The 17,118-nt window shown below is 45.5% G+C and overlaps 1 protein-coding gene across 2 annotated transcripts in view; it reads left to right on the top strand.

The window, feature by feature from the left end:
* Positions 1 to 15,733, top strand: part of GALNT17 (polypeptide N-acetylgalactosaminyltransferase 17) — a 501,153-nt gene extending 485,420 nt beyond the window's left edge. For both annotated transcript variants that reach the window (XM_037003038.2, XM_037003039.2), the window contains 2 exons: positions 13,339 to 13,506; positions 14,120 to 15,733. In XM_037003038.2, the coding sequence (XP_036858933.1) occupies positions 13,339 to 13,506; positions 14,120 to 14,248 (297 nt within the window). In that variant the 3' untranslated portion in view covers positions 14,249 to 15,733. The remainder of the gene's footprint in view (positions 1 to 13,338; positions 13,507 to 14,119) is intronic.
* The last annotated feature ends 1,385 nt before the right edge of the window (positions 15,734 to 17,118 follow it).

A 17,118-nucleotide genomic window follows, 5' to 3' on the forward strand; every position in this document is an offset into this window, starting at 1 on the left:
GATCCTACCATCTAGGAATTCACAGTTAACTAAGATGCAATTGTATAAAATAGCTAGGTGATTGGCTGAGTTAAACCACTGATTTTTCTTTTAACTTATCAAATATATTTCAACAGACTTAGCTTTCATTGTCAACAACACTGTGCACTGCACATTTTTTTCAACTTATTTAATTTTGTCACACCAACCCCATAAAATAAATTCAGAGATGGTTTTCCTGGGGGGAGGGAATCTCCACCATATTTCAAAAAAACATAAATATGTAATATCCCAAAATTTCGTGTTACAGTTTCATTCTTCTATTTCTTAATAAAAGCTTCCTTTGTAAGAACACAACATCCTAATCTCAGATGTACTCCTGGTTGGTGACATCCCTGTAATTTCACAATACTTTGTGGATAACATTTCATTGTTTTTTGCATTGTTTCTGAGAGGCTTCCTATCAGTCCCATTTTAAAGATGGGAAAACCGAGTCTCCAGGACTAAAGAGGTTGGAGCACAGAGTGTGAGGTGGAGAGTGACTGAATATGAGGCCAGATCAATGGGCAGGAGGCAGATGATGTAGAGCCCTGTAGGAGAATTGAGGAGTTTGGACTCCATGCCATCTCAACAGGAAGCCATTGAAAGGTATGGTAGCACAAATAGGTGGAGCTCTTTTCCCCCCACTGCAGAGGTGTGAAGGAGAGGCAGTGAGACCAAGATGGGAGGCAATGAGCACTGAGGGCCCACAGACATCTGTAGGACACAGGGCCACTTTGGGAGGCAGAGGTGAGCACCAGAGTCCGTTCCAAGGCCCAGTCCTTCCAGGTATGCAGCCCAATCCAAGCATGAGCACCTAAGATCTGGATCAAACAGGAAAATGAAGTGAGGGTAAGGAGGAGAAGGGCAGGAGTAGAGCCGAGGGTGACCCTGGCTTTCCTTGGGCCAGGGGTTTAAAACAAAAAACTCAGAGACCCAGACCAAGAGAGCCAGACAGCCCCCAGGGCTACTCAGCTGCCCAGCAGGACTGTTGAAGCACCTGAGGCAGCAGCCCTCAGGACAATGTCTCTAGGAGAAAGCAGGGAGCTTGCAGCTGCTGAGCCACGTGAGGCCGCACAGGTGCCCTGGGAAGAAAAGAAGTCTGTGGTGTGCAGAAAAAGGCCCGAAGCTGGCACTGATAGTTGGGGTCAGGGGAAATAAGAATAATAAATGAACAGGGCTTACTGTACGCCATGTCCTCTTCTCACTAATTTTTTACTTCTGTGACTCCCCAGGAGGTAAATCCTAAAAGTATCCCCATTCTGAAGATAAGGAGGCAGAGTCCCGTAAGGCTAATGTAACTGACCCAGGGTCATAAAGCTATTAAGTGGCAGAGCTCGGATTTCTTAAGCAGGCTCCGGAGTCCAAGTCCTTAACCATATAATGTACTGCCTGCTGAGAAATGTGCTCCTAATCTTTGGGAATTGGAGTGCGCTATACTGCGTACCACTCCCTCTCTCACTTGGCTCTTCCAACCCTCAGCCTTGTATTCCCCACACTCAGATCCCCTCTCCAAGAGGCCCACAGCTCTCTCCATGAAGCTATGAGGGCCAGACGCTGCCATCCCCCGCCTGCACTCACTGCCCCTGACCCATTATCTCCTGGCCTGTCTCTGGCTGAAAATCAACCTAAGTTTGTGTGACACAAATATGTCTCCTCATCATCCTAAGTGGGTTCTCTGGAAATATAATGCTTTAATCAAGCATGATGGGTCATAATGGTAGAAGGGAGAAGGCTGAGGAGGAGGTCCTTTGGGACTATCTCACCCACCAGGAATTGGCACTCTCTGTAGGAAGCACATCTGGTTCTATAGCAAAGCTATGCCTTCTAAGTGCCCAGATGTATTTTTTAAACAACTTTATTGACGTATAGGTGAGTACAATAAATGACATCTATTTAAAGTATACAATTTGATGAGCTTTTGACAGGTACACTCATGTGGAAATCCCTCCCTGGTCAAGATACAGAATGTTCCATCTCCCCAGCCCCAAAGAGCCCTCCTGCCCCCTTTCTTCACCCCTAGCTCCCAGGCAGCCACACCTCCACTCTGAGGTCCAGCTGGATACATATTTTTCTCTATTCAGCTTAAGATCTGGCATGTCCTGGACAGTGACAGAGAAAGTCTGTTTTTTGTTAAGAATATACACATGCAAGCCACAGTAATCAAGACAATTTGGTACTGGCACAAGAACAGACCCATAGACCAGTGGAACAGACTAGACAGTTCAGATATAAACCCAAGCATACACGATCAATTAATATAAGATAAAGGAGCCATGGATATACAATGGGGAAATGACAGCCTCTTCAACAACTGGTGTTGGCAAAACTGGACAGCTACATGTAAGAGAATGAAACTGGATTATTGTTTAACTCCGTACACAAAAGTAAACTCAAAATGGATCAAAGACCTGAATGTAAGTTATGAAACCATAAAACTATTAGAAGAAAATATAGGCAAAAATCTCTTGGACATAAACATGAGCAACTTCTTCATGAACATATCTCCCCAGGCAAGGGAAACAAAAGCAAAAATGAACAAGTGGGACTATATCAAACTAAAAAGCTTCTGTACAGCAAAGAATACCATTAATAGAACAAAAAGGCATCCTACAGTATGGGAGAATATATTCATAAATGACAGATCCCATAAAGGGTTGACATCCAAAATATATAGAGTCATATACCTCAACAAACAAAAAGCAAATAATCCAATAAAAAAATGGGTACAGGATCTGAACAGACAGTTCTCCAAAGAAGAAATTCAGATGGCCAACAGACACATGAAAAGATGCTCCACATCGCTAGTCATCCAGGAAATGCAAATTAAAACCACAATGAGATATCACCTAACACCAGTTAGGATGGCCAACATCCAAAAGACAAACAACAACAAATGTTGGCGAGGATGTGGAGAAAGGGAAATCCTCCTACACTGCTGGTGGGAATGTAAATTAGTTCAACCATTGTGGAAAGCAATATGGAGGTTCCTCATAGAGCTCAAAATAGAAATACCATTTGACTCAGAAATTCCACTCTTAGGAATTTACCCTAAGAATGCAGCAGCCCAGTTTGAAAAAGATGTATGCACTCCTATGTTTATCACGGCACCATTTACAATAGCCAAGAAATGGAAACAACCTAAATGTCCATCAGTAGATGAATGGATAAAGAAGATGTGGTACATATACGCAATGGAATATTATCCAGCTATCAGAAAAAAACAAATCCTACCATTTGCAACAACATGGATGGAGCTAGAGGGTAAAATAAGCCTCACTGAAATAAGCCAGGTGGAGAAAGACAAGTATCAGATGATTTCACTCATATGTGGAGTATAACAACTAAGGAAAAACTGAAGGAACAAAACAGCAGCAGACTCACAGAACCCAAGAATGAACTAACAGTTACCAAAGGGAAAGGGACTGGGGAGGGTGGGTGAGAAGGGAAGGATAAGGGGGAAAATGGGGCATTATGATTAGCACACATAATGTAGGGGGGTGGGGACATGGGGAAGGCAGTATATACAGAGAAGACAAGTAATGATTCTATAGCATCTTACTATGCTGATGGACAGTGAATGTAATGGGGTTTATGGGGGGGGGACTTGATAATAGGGGGAGTCTAGTAACCATAATGTTGTTCAAGTAATTGTACATTAATGATATAAAAAAAAAAGTTTTTTAACTAAAAATTCATCAGGAAGAAATTTTCTACCGAGGGAGACCCAAGAAAAAGGAGATCAATAAAGAGGGTTAAAAAAAAAAGAATATATACATGCACCTATGGCCACCAGAAACCACTCTTACAGCTACAGCCAAGCAACAAACAAGTTCACCTCAAAGCCAGTTTGAATCAATAGAGCCCGTCTCTCTCTCCTGAGAAGAAGATGAGTAAACGGCATTTTTCATTTAGCAATGATTTTCTACACTGATTAAGCCTGATTTTAAGGTGATGAGAAAGACCCTTAATATGCAAGTAGTTGTAAGCCATGTTCTTATTGACAATCCAATGGATTTTACTGTGTTTCAGAGTCATTCCACAATGATCTGGCTGGTGGTTGCTTATCTGGCTATAACCTGCATAGTTTAGTTTTCCCTCTGGGCTGTTAAATGGGTTAGTAGTTGTGTGTGCCTCTTAGATCATCTCAAATTGAAAATTCTTTTTTCTCCTAAATGAGAATTAATTGTATTTGAGCTCAGAGGTGTTTTTTTTTCCTAAAACATTGCATTTGTAGCTAATGACATTCATTTCTCCTCTTGGGCCCAGCAGCCAAACCTAGAATAATCCCATTCAGTTCAAAAGACATTTGCAGAACATTTGGTTTTTACAAGGCACTTTCCTTGGTCCTTATGCTGTATAAAAAATGGGTAAAATGCTGCTGAGCAGAAAGAACTACAGAAAGCTACAGCAAGGAAATACACATTCACGGATCACACAAGTATGTAAGCTGAAAGCCCCACAGCTGGGTGGGGCTTTGTGGGCCCAGTGGAAATGGTATAGGAATAGGATGGGGTATATCCTATTCAGGAAAGACTGTTGGCTGCTCTTGACAAACCTCAAGGCTTCTGCCAAACGAAGCCCAGAAACCAAGAGTTAAACCTGAAAAGGTAAGTTGGAGGCTGATAGCAGAAGATTCTGGTCAAAGTTTGTTCTTAAATAAATAAGATTTAGATATGAATAAATAAGATATTCCTCAATAAATAAGGCTATGGGAGCAGCTGAAGGTTGAAGCCGGGAATGATATGATTTGAACCTGCAGGACTGGAAAAGGCAGGTGGAAACTGGGACAGCCTGGACGTAGGAGGACCTGTTACGAAGCTCCCATGGTAGTTCAGGTCCCACAAGTGACTCCTCTGGAAAATCGGGAGGAGATACATGAGAGAGACACTGGGAGGCAGGGGCAGTAAGACTTGTAAGTTTGGATGAGGGAGAGGTAAAGGGTAAAGGTGATTCAAGTTTGCAAATCTAGAGCCTGGGGAGAATCCGGGAATGTGGGTATGTAACAGGGAGCCGGCTGTGCCAGCCATAACAGGAAAAGTGAGAGTCATAAGTTTCGGGCACTTATCAGCTCAAAGGAGGAAGCTTCACTAATTGGTTTCTCAGTGGAGCACATGATGTGTGAACACATGCTTTCCCTCCTATCAGCAGGATTGCCTTGGCAACAGTGAGCATCATACTGAGGTGACCAATTCCACAGGTGGTACCTTGGCCATAATTTTGTGAGTGAGCATAGGGAGAGGAGGAGATGAGACATCTCCTGACAGTAGAGCAGATTAGATACTTTGAAGGGTCTCCTCACTTCCATGTAAGTAGATTTTTGATCAACTGCAACAAATACACTGTTAAATCCTTTCTAGTTGCACAAGATGTGGTTGTATCCATTAGCTTTTGCTCCTAACAAATCACCCCAAGACATTTTCAGAGAAAATCTGAGAGACTAGGACAATCACCAAAGGAACTTGCAAAGAGTAAACTCAAAAGTAAGGAAAATGATCCCCTGTGAATATCAGAGGAAGAATGAATTAGAAACAAAGATATGTATAAACATACAAGTAAATCTAAGAAACAATTCTTACATAAATTAATAAGAATGATGTCTAATTTGGGACAGGGAAATACAACCAGGACTGAACAGATCAAAGGAGGTGACCAGATCTGATATCCTAATGTTCTTGAATTTTATTGAGTGGAAGTGGAGGTTAAAATATTGCATGGCATTAGACTCTGCTAAAATGTTAATGGCTAAGTTTTGATAATAATAGAAATGGAATGTAATTTCCAAATGTATAGCAGGAAACAATGACATACAACATCCCAACAAATAAACCAAAACACAACCAATCCAAACCAAGACAAAAGAGAAAAAGGACATAGAAGTTCTGGACACACAGAAGGCACAAAGAAAGTAGAAGTAAGTCCAAATATATCATTAATCACAATAAAAACAAATGGACCAAACTTTCTGGGTGGGAGATACAGAGTGTCACCTTAAAATTTTACATCCAGTATTCTGTTTTCAAGAGACACATCTAAATAACAAGGAGAGATACTGAAAGTAAAAGGATGGGAAAGAGTACAGCAGGTAAATCCTAAAGGGCAGAAAGCTGGGGTAACTGCATTAGTATTGAACCAAGTAGTCTTCCCCACAAAACACATTAGTGAAGTTGAAGTGTGTCATTGCATGATGATGAAAGAGTCAGCTCACCAGGAAGATAGAATCACTCTTAGCTTGGCTGCACCCCTGACTCTGCCATCTTCTCTCCTCACTCAGTGTGACCCTTTGAGTTCAGAGCTTCATTGGCCCTCAGCTTCCATCATGACCTGCTGCAGTTCATTCTCCATGAGGCAGCCAGCATGGGCCTCCTGCAATCCAGGCAATCCAGGTGGCTTCCCATGATAAAGACCTGATTCCTGACCTGATGTATCCATATAGAGCAACCTCACAGCCGTTACACTCCATCACGGGGAACTATACTCGGATCCTCTAAACACCACATTTCCTCTGGCTTTTGATCATACTGTGCCCTTTGTCCAGTCTGCACTGTCCTGTCCTACTCACTTGGTTGGCTAATTATATTATGGCTTCACTTCAGCTTGGGAAGCCTTCTCTGACCTCCCTCTTCTGAATTGGGGCCCCTCTGATCTCTCTCTCAGAACACAGTATATTTAATAGCATCATTTCACACTTTGTCATCATTGCCTCTTACCTGCCTCCCTGGTAAGCTGTGAGCATCTTGTTGTAATTCATTTATGTCAACAAGGATTTATAAAACAACTACTATGTGCCGGGTACTCTTCTAAGAGCTAGGGATAGGGCTCTGAGAAAACAGACGAACCTTCTACCTGCATGCCTCTCACATTCCAGTGGAGGGCACCAGAGAGCAAACTATGTAAATAAGGACAATATATAGTCTGTCAGAAAATAATAAGTGCTTGGAGGGAAATACAGCAAGAAAAGAGATAAAGAGTAAGTGGTGAAAGTGACATTTTCAATAAGATGGTTGAGGGGAAGACTTACCAAAAGATGACATTTAAGAAGAATCTTACAAGAAGTGAGAAAATGAGCCATTCAAATATCTGTGGGGAGAGCATCCAAGACAGAAGGAGCTTGGGACAAAGGCTCTGAGCGGGTGCAGGCATAGCCTGATAACAAGGAAGACAGTGGGGCTGGCATGGGGTGAGCATGGGGAGGCTTGAGCTCAGGGACCTGTTATTAGATTGTGTTGGATCTTGTAGGCCATTGCAAGGGTGTTGGGCTTTTATTTTGAGTGAGATGGAAAGCTTTTGGATTGTATTGAGCAAAAGAATGGCATGTCCGGACTCTAATTTAAAGTGCTATCAATTTAAATAATAATACATTTTAAAAGCAATCACTCAGAATGCTATATTGTAAAAAGACCAAGGGAAGTAAGGGTGGGAGCTGAGAGATAGATTAGGAAGCCATTGTACTAATTTAGTCAAGAGATGAAGATGGCTTGGAACAGGGAGGTAGCAGGGTAGGTGAAATCTGGATGTAGTTTGCTAATGGATTTAATATGGTGGGTCAGATGTTGGCTGAGTGTCGGGGGACGGTGGGATACACAGGAGAGGAGGAATTCTGCTTTTTGTCATGTAAATTTGAAATGCTTATTAGACACCCCAGTGGTATGTTAAGCAGGGAGTTAGGTATAAAAATTTGTGATCTAGAAGAAAGTTTGGTTTGGAGACAGAAACTTGTCACAGTTAGCCAAGTTAGCACATAGATGCTACTAAGTGCCTTGAGAGTTTCAAGCCTTCCAAGACAGTGGATGTAGAGAGCGGAAGTTGTATCATCTGCGCCCAGCACAGTGTCTGGTCCACAGTCGGTGCCCGATTTGAAGACTAAGAAGAACAATTGAGGCTGATAATTAATGCATCCTAATTGACCTTCAAAAGAGCAATTTCAATGGATAGTGATGACAGAAGCCAAATTGCAAGGCACTAAGGAATAAAGAGAGAGGAAAGCCAAGGACAAAATTAGGAGGTGATGAGATCTGTGACTGGTGAAGTTCATCTGAGCATAAAGATCTGGTAATGCTTATAGCTTGGAAGAAATGAAAGAGAAAGAACCAATAATGACTTGGGGTACCTGTGGAGTAAGGAGGGGGCAGAGGATGAAGGAAATGTAAAGAAAGACAGGCTTTGAGGAATAGGAAAGATAACTTCTCAATAAAGTAGGAAGCAAGATTTTCCAGGGCAATGAGGCCCCAGGACACCAGGTGAGGGATTAGGATGAAGGACACATTTTTAAGATCTAAACCTTGGTGGGGTAAGAAGGGTGCTGGCTGAAGAAGAGTCACATGAGGTGAATGAAAAATGAGAGAGTCCAGGCAAGGCCCAGGCACAGGAGGAATATGGGTCTGCAGTGGATGTGTGAGGTCAGCACCTGGCCCTGGCCCCATGGAAGCAGGAACCGAAGAACTTGCAGATCCTGCAGTTGAGTGACCACGAGATACCACAGTGGCTACCTGTGGTTCACAAAAATGTCCTACAGTCACTGCAGGCACAACAGTGAACATTTGGAAAAAGAAATTAAAAAAACAATACCATTTACAATAGTACCAAAAATAAAACACTCAGGAATAAATTCAACCAAAAAAGTGTAAGACTTGTACACTGAAAACTATAAAACATTGTTGAAAGAAATGAAAGACCCAAATAAAAAAGCTATCTTATGTTCATAGATTGGAAGATTTACTATTGTTAAAATGGCAATATTTCCCAAGCTGATCTACAGATTCAATGCAATCTCTATCAAAAGTCTACCCATCTTTTCTGGAGAATTGGAAAAGCTGATCCTAAAATTCCTATGAAAATGCAAGGGACCCAGAATAGGAAGAACAATATTGAAAAAATGGAGAATAAAAAAAAAGTTTTTAATGAGAAATTCTGTGGTACCCAATATGCAAACATATTTTATTTGAAAGAAATTGTGATCATTTAAGAATGAAATAAAAATATTTTCATTAAAAAAAGAAAAAAGAGAAGCACCAAACTTCCCATTTCTAAAATTTACTACAAAGCTCTAATGATCAAAACAATATGCAGAAATAAACCTTCACATTTATAGTCCATTGAGGAACAAGGATGACAAGACAATTCAGTAGGGAAATCAAGAATGGTCTTTTCAATAAGTGATCCAGGACAACCAGATATCAACATAAAAATTAATTTGGATCTATACCTTACAGTATATATAAAAATTAACTCAAAATGGATCAAAGACCCAAATGTCAGAGCTAAAACTACAAAATTCTTGGAAAACATAGGGGTAAATCTTCATGACCTTAGGTTTAGCAGTGGTTTCTTGGATATGTCATCAAAAGCACAAGTAACCAAAAAAAAAAAAAAATAGATAAATTGGACTTCATCAAAATTAAAACTTTTGTGCTTCAAAGAACACCATCAAAAAGCAAAAAAAACAATCCACAGCATAGGAGAAAATATTTACAAATCACATATGTTAAAAAGGCCTGGCATCCAGAATATATAAAGTCTTACAACTCAACAATACAAGGACAGATAGCCCAATAGAAAAATAGCAAGAGATCTGAATTTCTAGGCAAAAGACATTTCTCCAGAGAAGATGTACAAATGGCCAATAAGCACAAGAAAAGGTGCCGGACATCATATATCATTAGGGAAGTACAAATCAAAACCACAGTGAAATACTGCTCCACACTCTGTTGGATGAATAGAATTTAAAAAAGAAGGGAGGGAGGAAGAGAGGGTGGAAGACAACAACAAGAGTTGGCAGGGGTATGGAAGTATTGGAATCATGACTCATTGCTGATGAGAAGGTAAACTGATGCAACTACTCTGAAACAATTTGGCAACTGCTCAGAAAGTTACATAGGTATACCATATGACCCAACATTAGCAACTCTACTCCCAGAAAACATATGTAACATATGTGCACACAAAAACATATATGTGAACATTCATAGTGCATAATTCATAACTGCCAAAAGGGGGACAAAGGACCCACCGCCTGGTCAGTGGATACTCAGAATGGCCGAGAAGACATGAGCACCCCCCACACCTTGAAGGGGGTCTCTGAAACCTTATGGAGTCATACTGTACCAAAGACCTAAGAGGGGCTTCCAACATCCAGGGCCTGGAAGAGTCAGAGAGGGCCCTGTGGCCTGGGGGAATTACACTGAGGTTTAGGAAAGCTGAAACCAAACAGTAACATTTCCGTGAGGGGAAACAGCTGGAGCAAAGCCCCGGAAGCAGGAAAGCCTGTTGATCTTGCAGAGGAGGAAGCAGAGGGCCATAAAATAAGGAAGGAGCTCTGGTAGGGGGGGGAAAGGGGAGGTGGACTGGGGCAAAACAGGGGATATGGTGACATCAGGTGCCAGTGCTCCCCTCCCTCCTACTTGTAAGGAGAAGCAGGTGTCAGGTCTGCTAGTTTAACTTTAGCCCCATCATCCTTTCAGACCACAGCATCCTTCCCTGGACCCTGGCCCTTGGCCAGGCCAGCAGAGCCTGCGCACCATGGCCTCTTTGTGTGTTTTCTGGCGTGAGGACAGAAATTCTGCAGGGCCCTCCCTACTGCCCTGCCCACCCCGAGGCCTGCGTGGCTTGGGGCTGGCATTGGCCTTTGCCCATCCTAGCAGCCTCCTGCCCTAACAGACCTCAGAAAGGAGAGCCTCTGACTCCCAGTGGCATTCAGCTTCACTCTTTAAACATCCGGGTCACAGATACACTCAGTTAATTAATGTTCTTAGTGCTGTGCACTTGCCTGCTGGATAACAGATTGATCCATAATTTCAATAAGCAGCTGTGTATATCTTTCCCCTGAACATAAAGGCAACTCGCTGTCATTCATCACTTTGCAGTTTGTGAATTTAAATACATTCAGAGAGACTTTGTTTAGGGAGGGGTGGAAGAAGACTTCTGATTTTCTTACATTTTGCCTCTAACAATTACTCTGATTTGAAACTAATTTGACTTTAAAGCACATGTTAACTGCATCTCTCTCAAGGGCACTTAGCAAACTCCCTGTCACTTGTTTCAGAGGGGAGCAGGCGGGCTCCCCTTTTGTGATCAGAGCAAAGTGTTCCTGAGCAGTTTTCCCCGGGAGATGAGAGCCCCTGCAGAGAATCTTATCCCTCAGAAGAGGCACTTGCATCCCTGGGCAGAGCTACCTGCTGGCTTCCTTCATGGCCAGAAATGCCCAGGCTCTCAGGAGGAGCCCAGGATCATCTGGGAGGAGATCCCTGTACTGCTTAGCTGCTGGGCCAGGGCAGCCAGTCACTGGGTCTCTAGCAACCCAGGAGAGAGGCCAGGACCCAGGAGGTGACCAAATGTCCTCATGCTCAGTTTCCTCATCTTTCAGATGGGGAGAGTAGTAGAACCTATCTCAAAGGGTGGTTATGGAAATGACATTATTCTCTGCACAATGCTTAGAAATGATGCAGGGTATGCCTTCAGTACATGCAAGCTGGTAATTTTATTTCAATTTATTAGACACCAGCTGTATATTAAAGATCATCATTCCTACCCCAGCCACCTCATAGGATATGAGAACAAAAAGAAGAACTGTGCTTGCCCCTCTCCTTGCCCTCACCAGCCTTCCCTGGAAAGCTGGTGGGAACATACTCCCATCCTGACATTCCCAGAGGCCTGTCCCCAGGCTGGGCACACAGAAGACTCTTCAAAACAATATTTGTGGAGCTTAAATGAAAAGATACGGTGCCTGTTTTCAGTGACATCATTCACCACATTTATAATTTTTGAGCATTTGGTCTGTAATTTTCTATGAGCAAGGAAAGAAATGAATCAGCACAGCCCTGCCCCTAAAGGAATGTGAAAGACAGGTGAATGCATTTGTTCAAAAATTGTAATACAGAGTTTTAAACAACATGGACAGACAGGAGAGTGGGAGACCACTGAAGTAATATAGGCCCTGCTGTGGGAAGGGTCAGCAGGCAACACCATCTCTGTATCATTAACTGTGGTTGCATAACAGCTGCTCCAAAACTTAGTAGCATAAAACAGTATACCTTTATTATTGCTTATATGTCTGCGGGTCAGATGGATGGTTCTGTGATTGGGACCAGGCTCAGCTCATCTTGGTTGGAATCATTCACATATCTCCAGTCAGCTGAAAGGTTGGCTAAGTGGTTGCCTGACCCAGGATGACCTCATCCACTTGTCTGGTGTTCAGCTGGCTGTTAGTCAGGCCACATGCCTCTCATCCTCCCAAGCCATCCCCAGCTTACTGCCATGGTGGCAGCAGGTTCCAAGAGGGTGGAAGTACGTAGAGCCAAGGGTGTGTTCTGGGAACAGGCATATCCTCGCTTCTGTGACATTCTGTTGGCCAGAGCAAGCCACCGATATTCAAGAGGTAAGGAGCTGGACTCTACTTCTTGATGGAAATTGCTGCAAAAGTCATATTGCCCAGGGTCTGTAGGAGGAGTGAAGGATGTGGCTGTTTTTACAATCTGCTACAATCTAGCATTCCTCACAGAAGGTGGAGCAGAATGCAAGTATCAGGATTGTGTTGCACATTTAGGATGTTTCTGCTTTTTCATCATTATACGTAATGTTGCAATAAATATCCTATATGTAAACTTTTGTACACAGTGCTGATTATTTCCTTGGGATAAATTTCTAAAAGTGGATTTATTGAGGCAAAGGAGAGGAACATTTTAAAAGTCCAAAGCATATATTTTGAAATCCCCTTTTTGAAAGGGATGTAACAATTTACCATCCCTCCACCCATCTTTATGCAAACCTTGACAAAAATGGGAACAAGTTCTTTTTTCAAATGTGGTATCTCATTGCTGATATAGTTTATGTATTTTAAAATCTATGAGGCTGAGTGTTTTCTCATACGCCTGTTTCTTCTTCACTGAACTGCCTCTTTGGACCCTTTGCAGCAGTGTGGATTCCAGTTTACAAATGAGGAGGAAATGGAGAACTGGAGAGGTTGAGAGACTTGCTAGAAGCAGAGCCCAGCTTTAGAAATCTGATGTCCTGCTCTGTCACTTATTCCTCCTCTCCCAGGTTCCTGAACAGAGGCCAGAATCCTGAAACATTGACTGAAGACATACTTAGGAGAAATTCAGAGCATGGCCCCCTGGAGAAGCTGTACCCAGGCTTTGCAATCCAGAGGGCTTCCTTGGGGGGCTCACCTGGGTGTGTGTGGGTGTGTGACAGGCCTGAGATGGTGGCCGGGACTGCAGCACAGGCAGAGGTGAGGGTGAGGCCTGCAGCCCTGAGCCACAGTTCCCCTCGCAGCCTCAGCCCCACCCCCTGCTCCCGCTGCCCTGCCCTCTGCTCTCTCCCCAGCTTGCGCGATACACCAAGGAAGGCTTCCTGCACTTGGGAGCTCTGGGAACCACCACGCTCCTCCCCGACACTCGCTGCCTGGTGGACAATGCCAAGAGCCAGCTGCCTCAGCTCCTTGACTGTGACAAGGTCAAGAGCAGCCTATACAAACGCTGGAACTTCCTCCAGGTGAGTGCTTCACAAACAGGGCCAGCACTCCAGAGCAGGCGAGGGTGCTGCAGGCCACAGGGAAGTCTGACTTCCCCAAGGAGGACACCCAGCAAAGCGCGCCAAAGGTCTCCCGACCCTGGGCCAGCCTCCTGGGCCCATGTCCAGGGGGGAGTCGGTGCAGGATTTCATGTGACACAGCCTCCTGGATTCCCTCAGCAAGGCTAGGCAGGCCTCGGCTCTGATAAATCTTAGGAAGGGACTGTGGGGTGATTTCCCTGACATCTGCTAAGTACCTGCAGCTGGTAGGATTGAGAAAGTCAGACCTTGAATACCCCTGAGTATCTCCACTGACACCATCGCCCATCAATGCTCATCACCTGGTTCAGCCACTCAAACTTGGTAAAGGTTATTCATTTGCTGGCTTTGGGGTTTCTGGAGGAAACCCAGGTGATCCCTCCCCCAGTGCAAGAATTTCGATGGGATTGTTCCCCATGAGAGTTCATGGGTCCAGCACTGTGGTGGGTATACCTCTCTCTCTCCCTCTCTCTTATTCACTGTCTCTCTCTTTTGCTTTGTCTCTGTCTGTCTCTCTCATTCTCTCTTTCCCCGCTTTACCCCCATCTCATCCCAGAACGGAGCCATCATGAATAAGGGCACAGGGCGCTGCCTGGAGGTGGAGAACCGTGGCCTGGCTGGCATTGACCTCATCCTCCGCAGCTGCACAGGCCAGAGGTGGACAATTAAGAACTCCATCAAGTAGTGGGCAGGAGCTGGGGCCCCTGGAGTCCAGCCTCTGGGACAGGGTCTTCTGTCTTCTGGACCAGCCACCCTGGTGGAGAGACAGCAAGAAGCCAGCAGGTGCTCATGGGCTTGGGGGCCTCTCCAGGGCAGCACAGGGCCCCAGGTGAAGACTTTGCATTCCCATCAGGCATTCAGCTGCCATGAGGCTCATGCACCCTGGAAAAGCCCCCCAACCCTTCTCTGGGAACCCAGGGGCCATGTCTCCTGCAGCCTGAATGTGGACCTGGTACCAAGGAGGGAAGCATCCGCATCTCTTCATCGTCTTCCCACCTCCAGTCAGGACAGGGACTGGCAGGGTTTCCTTTCCCTTGTCTCTCCTGCAGCAGCAGCCTCTGAATTCCACCCCAGCCCTCAGCAAGGTGTTATGGTGGGGGTGGTGCTCAACCACATCCTAGCTCTGCCTCCTTGGAGAAGGCAGTGAAGCCCTGAGACTCAGTTTCCCTCGAGGTTGCTTCTTCTCAGATGCCCATGCACAACCCCAGACAGTATCCACCCCAAACCTTTCCATCAGAGGGTTTTGGAGGTGTCCAGTCTGGATTTTTCTGGACCCTCCCTGTGATGGCCTGGAAGGAGCTAATGCTTCCATGGGCCCCTTGGCATCAGACTCCTATGTGCCTGCTGCCTGCACTGGAGGGAGCCAGAGACAGTAGGCTGAGCATGCTGGTGGTCTCATCTGGGAGAGGCCCCAGCAACCAGACCAGTGCAGCTCTGCCTGCCTGGGAACCAGGAAGCCCTGATTCACAGAGGCTGCCACAGGTGGAGCAGCAAGGGGCCTCCCCCCGGAGCTTAAGGACTGAAGGCAGCAAAGCAAAAGGGATGAGGATCCTTAAGGATGCTCTGTGCTCATTTCATTTCACCCCATGCTTTGCTGGCTGACAGCAGAAGGCAGTCGGTTCCTCTCTGACTCTGACTCTGAAGAGTAATAATTTTTTTTCGATTGCCCTCTGGTTAGGGTGCAGTTACAAATCAGAGTTAATATATGGACCTGGGTGCATGTGCAGGAGTGTGTGGGCCTGTGTGGTGCCCGTGGCTGGGCATGTGTGGCTGCATGTGTGTGTGTGCATGTGTACCACGTGGCAGGTGTGTCTGGGTGTGTGCTTCTGAGTGCATGGTAGAGTGGGTATGGAAGCGTGACCTCGGGCTTGTCGCTTCATTGCTCACCTGGATTGGGAGAAGGTGTCTGAGAAGCTTATGGTGTTGGCCACATGTCTGTAACCAGAGGACGCAGCGCAGCCTTGCCCCATGTGGTGCCCCAGATGAGAGGATTCCCTTCTGCCTGTTCCCTCTCTCCCTCCTGCTGCCCCCACAGGCCCAGCCCTGACCAGAACCGGCTCCTGTAGTTGCCCAATTTGGGGTTCACAGTGTCTGATTTGGTGGCATCTTATTGGTGATCATCCCTCCTCATCTCCCCCTTGTGAAATAAATACATGTGAGCCTTCCCAAAGCAGCTTTGTTTGTTTCTTGATTCCTCCAAAATCCATTTCTCCAGGGCTGGGTGGATGGTCCTAGGATGGGCAGAGGGCCTCTTTTGTCTAGGGATTTGGTCTTATCAAAGGCAAAAGCCCTCACATATGGAGGCTGAGACAAAGCCAGCCTGCACCTACCCTCCCCCACCCCCTCCAGGGCAGAACAGAACTTGACATATGGCACCAGTAGGTTTCTGCCCCCGGCAAGTTCACTCTTATTTCTGTGAGACTGAAAAAATGACAATGGAATGATCTTGGGGTGAAAGGGTTTACACCCAGCTTTATTCTCATGGTGGCAGGTCAAGCACTAGAGTCCTATCTGCCTCAGGGCAAGTCTGTGGGCAGCAAGCCAGTCTCTGCCTCAGGGCTTCTCGGCCCCATCTCAGTCTGTCCTCAGCTCCACCACCACCGCTCTGCTCTCCTGTAGCTGCACAGCCCAGAGCACTGGGCGGAGCTCTTTATACAGCGTCAGCCATAACATATTGCCCACATGTGTGCAGTGGTCAAGCCAACCAGGGTCAGGTGAGGATCCTGGCCACAGGAATGTTCCCTTTCTCTACAGGCACTCACTTACCAACCCTCGTGGTGATGCTGGCTTAGGAGGGTCAGGCTAGTGCAGAAAGCTGTAAGGGAGAAGAGGGACAGGGGTGGCCTGGTGGAGCCATCCTGACCTGCCCCTCCTGCGGCCATTCAGCCATTCCCACCTCTGGAGGCCATGGAACCTGTGGTGGAGGCATCTGCCCCTCTGTTCATGGGAAAGTGAAATCATAAAAGACTGGGCCCTCTGTTACAGAAAGGCAGATGGCAAGCAGTCCCAGCAGGCCTGAAGGTAGTGGGGTGGCAGGCTGGGGACAAGGCAGAGAAGAGGAATGAACGAAGGCAGACCCAGAAGAGAGAAAAGACACAGGACCCTGGGGGAGCCTGGGGTCCCTGTCCTCTACGGGGATTTGGAAATTTCAGAGACTCCATCTCTGCACAGAGACAGCAGGCAGCAAGCTCCAAGCATCAGCCCAAGATGACCTCAGCGAGTTGGAAGTGGGCACTATGCGTAGCTAGGGCAGGATGATCCATCACCACCCTTCACTCCCAGCCAGCACAGGGGTCGGCGCGCAGAGGGGCCAAGCTCTGCAACCTCTCTGTGGCTCCCACTGTCCACTCTGCCCCCTCCCCCCAGTGCTCCCCAATCCTCTGTCTGGTGGCCATTTCCTTCCCTTTTCTCTAATTTTTTCCTCTCAATTTATATGGTAAAAAGTATTACAGATAGTTTCCCTGATATATGTCCAAGCCATCAAAACCCATGTCTTTGAATCTGTATGTGTTATTTCTCAAATGCGTTCTTTATACTTTATTCTGGTGGCTAGAA

The sequence above is a fragment of the Manis javanica genome, chromosome 10 (genome assembly GCF_040802235.1).
Source record: "Manis javanica isolate MJ-LG chromosome 10, MJ_LKY, whole genome shotgun sequence".
Lineage (NCBI taxonomy): Eukaryota > Metazoa > Chordata > Mammalia > Pholidota > Manidae > Manis > Manis javanica.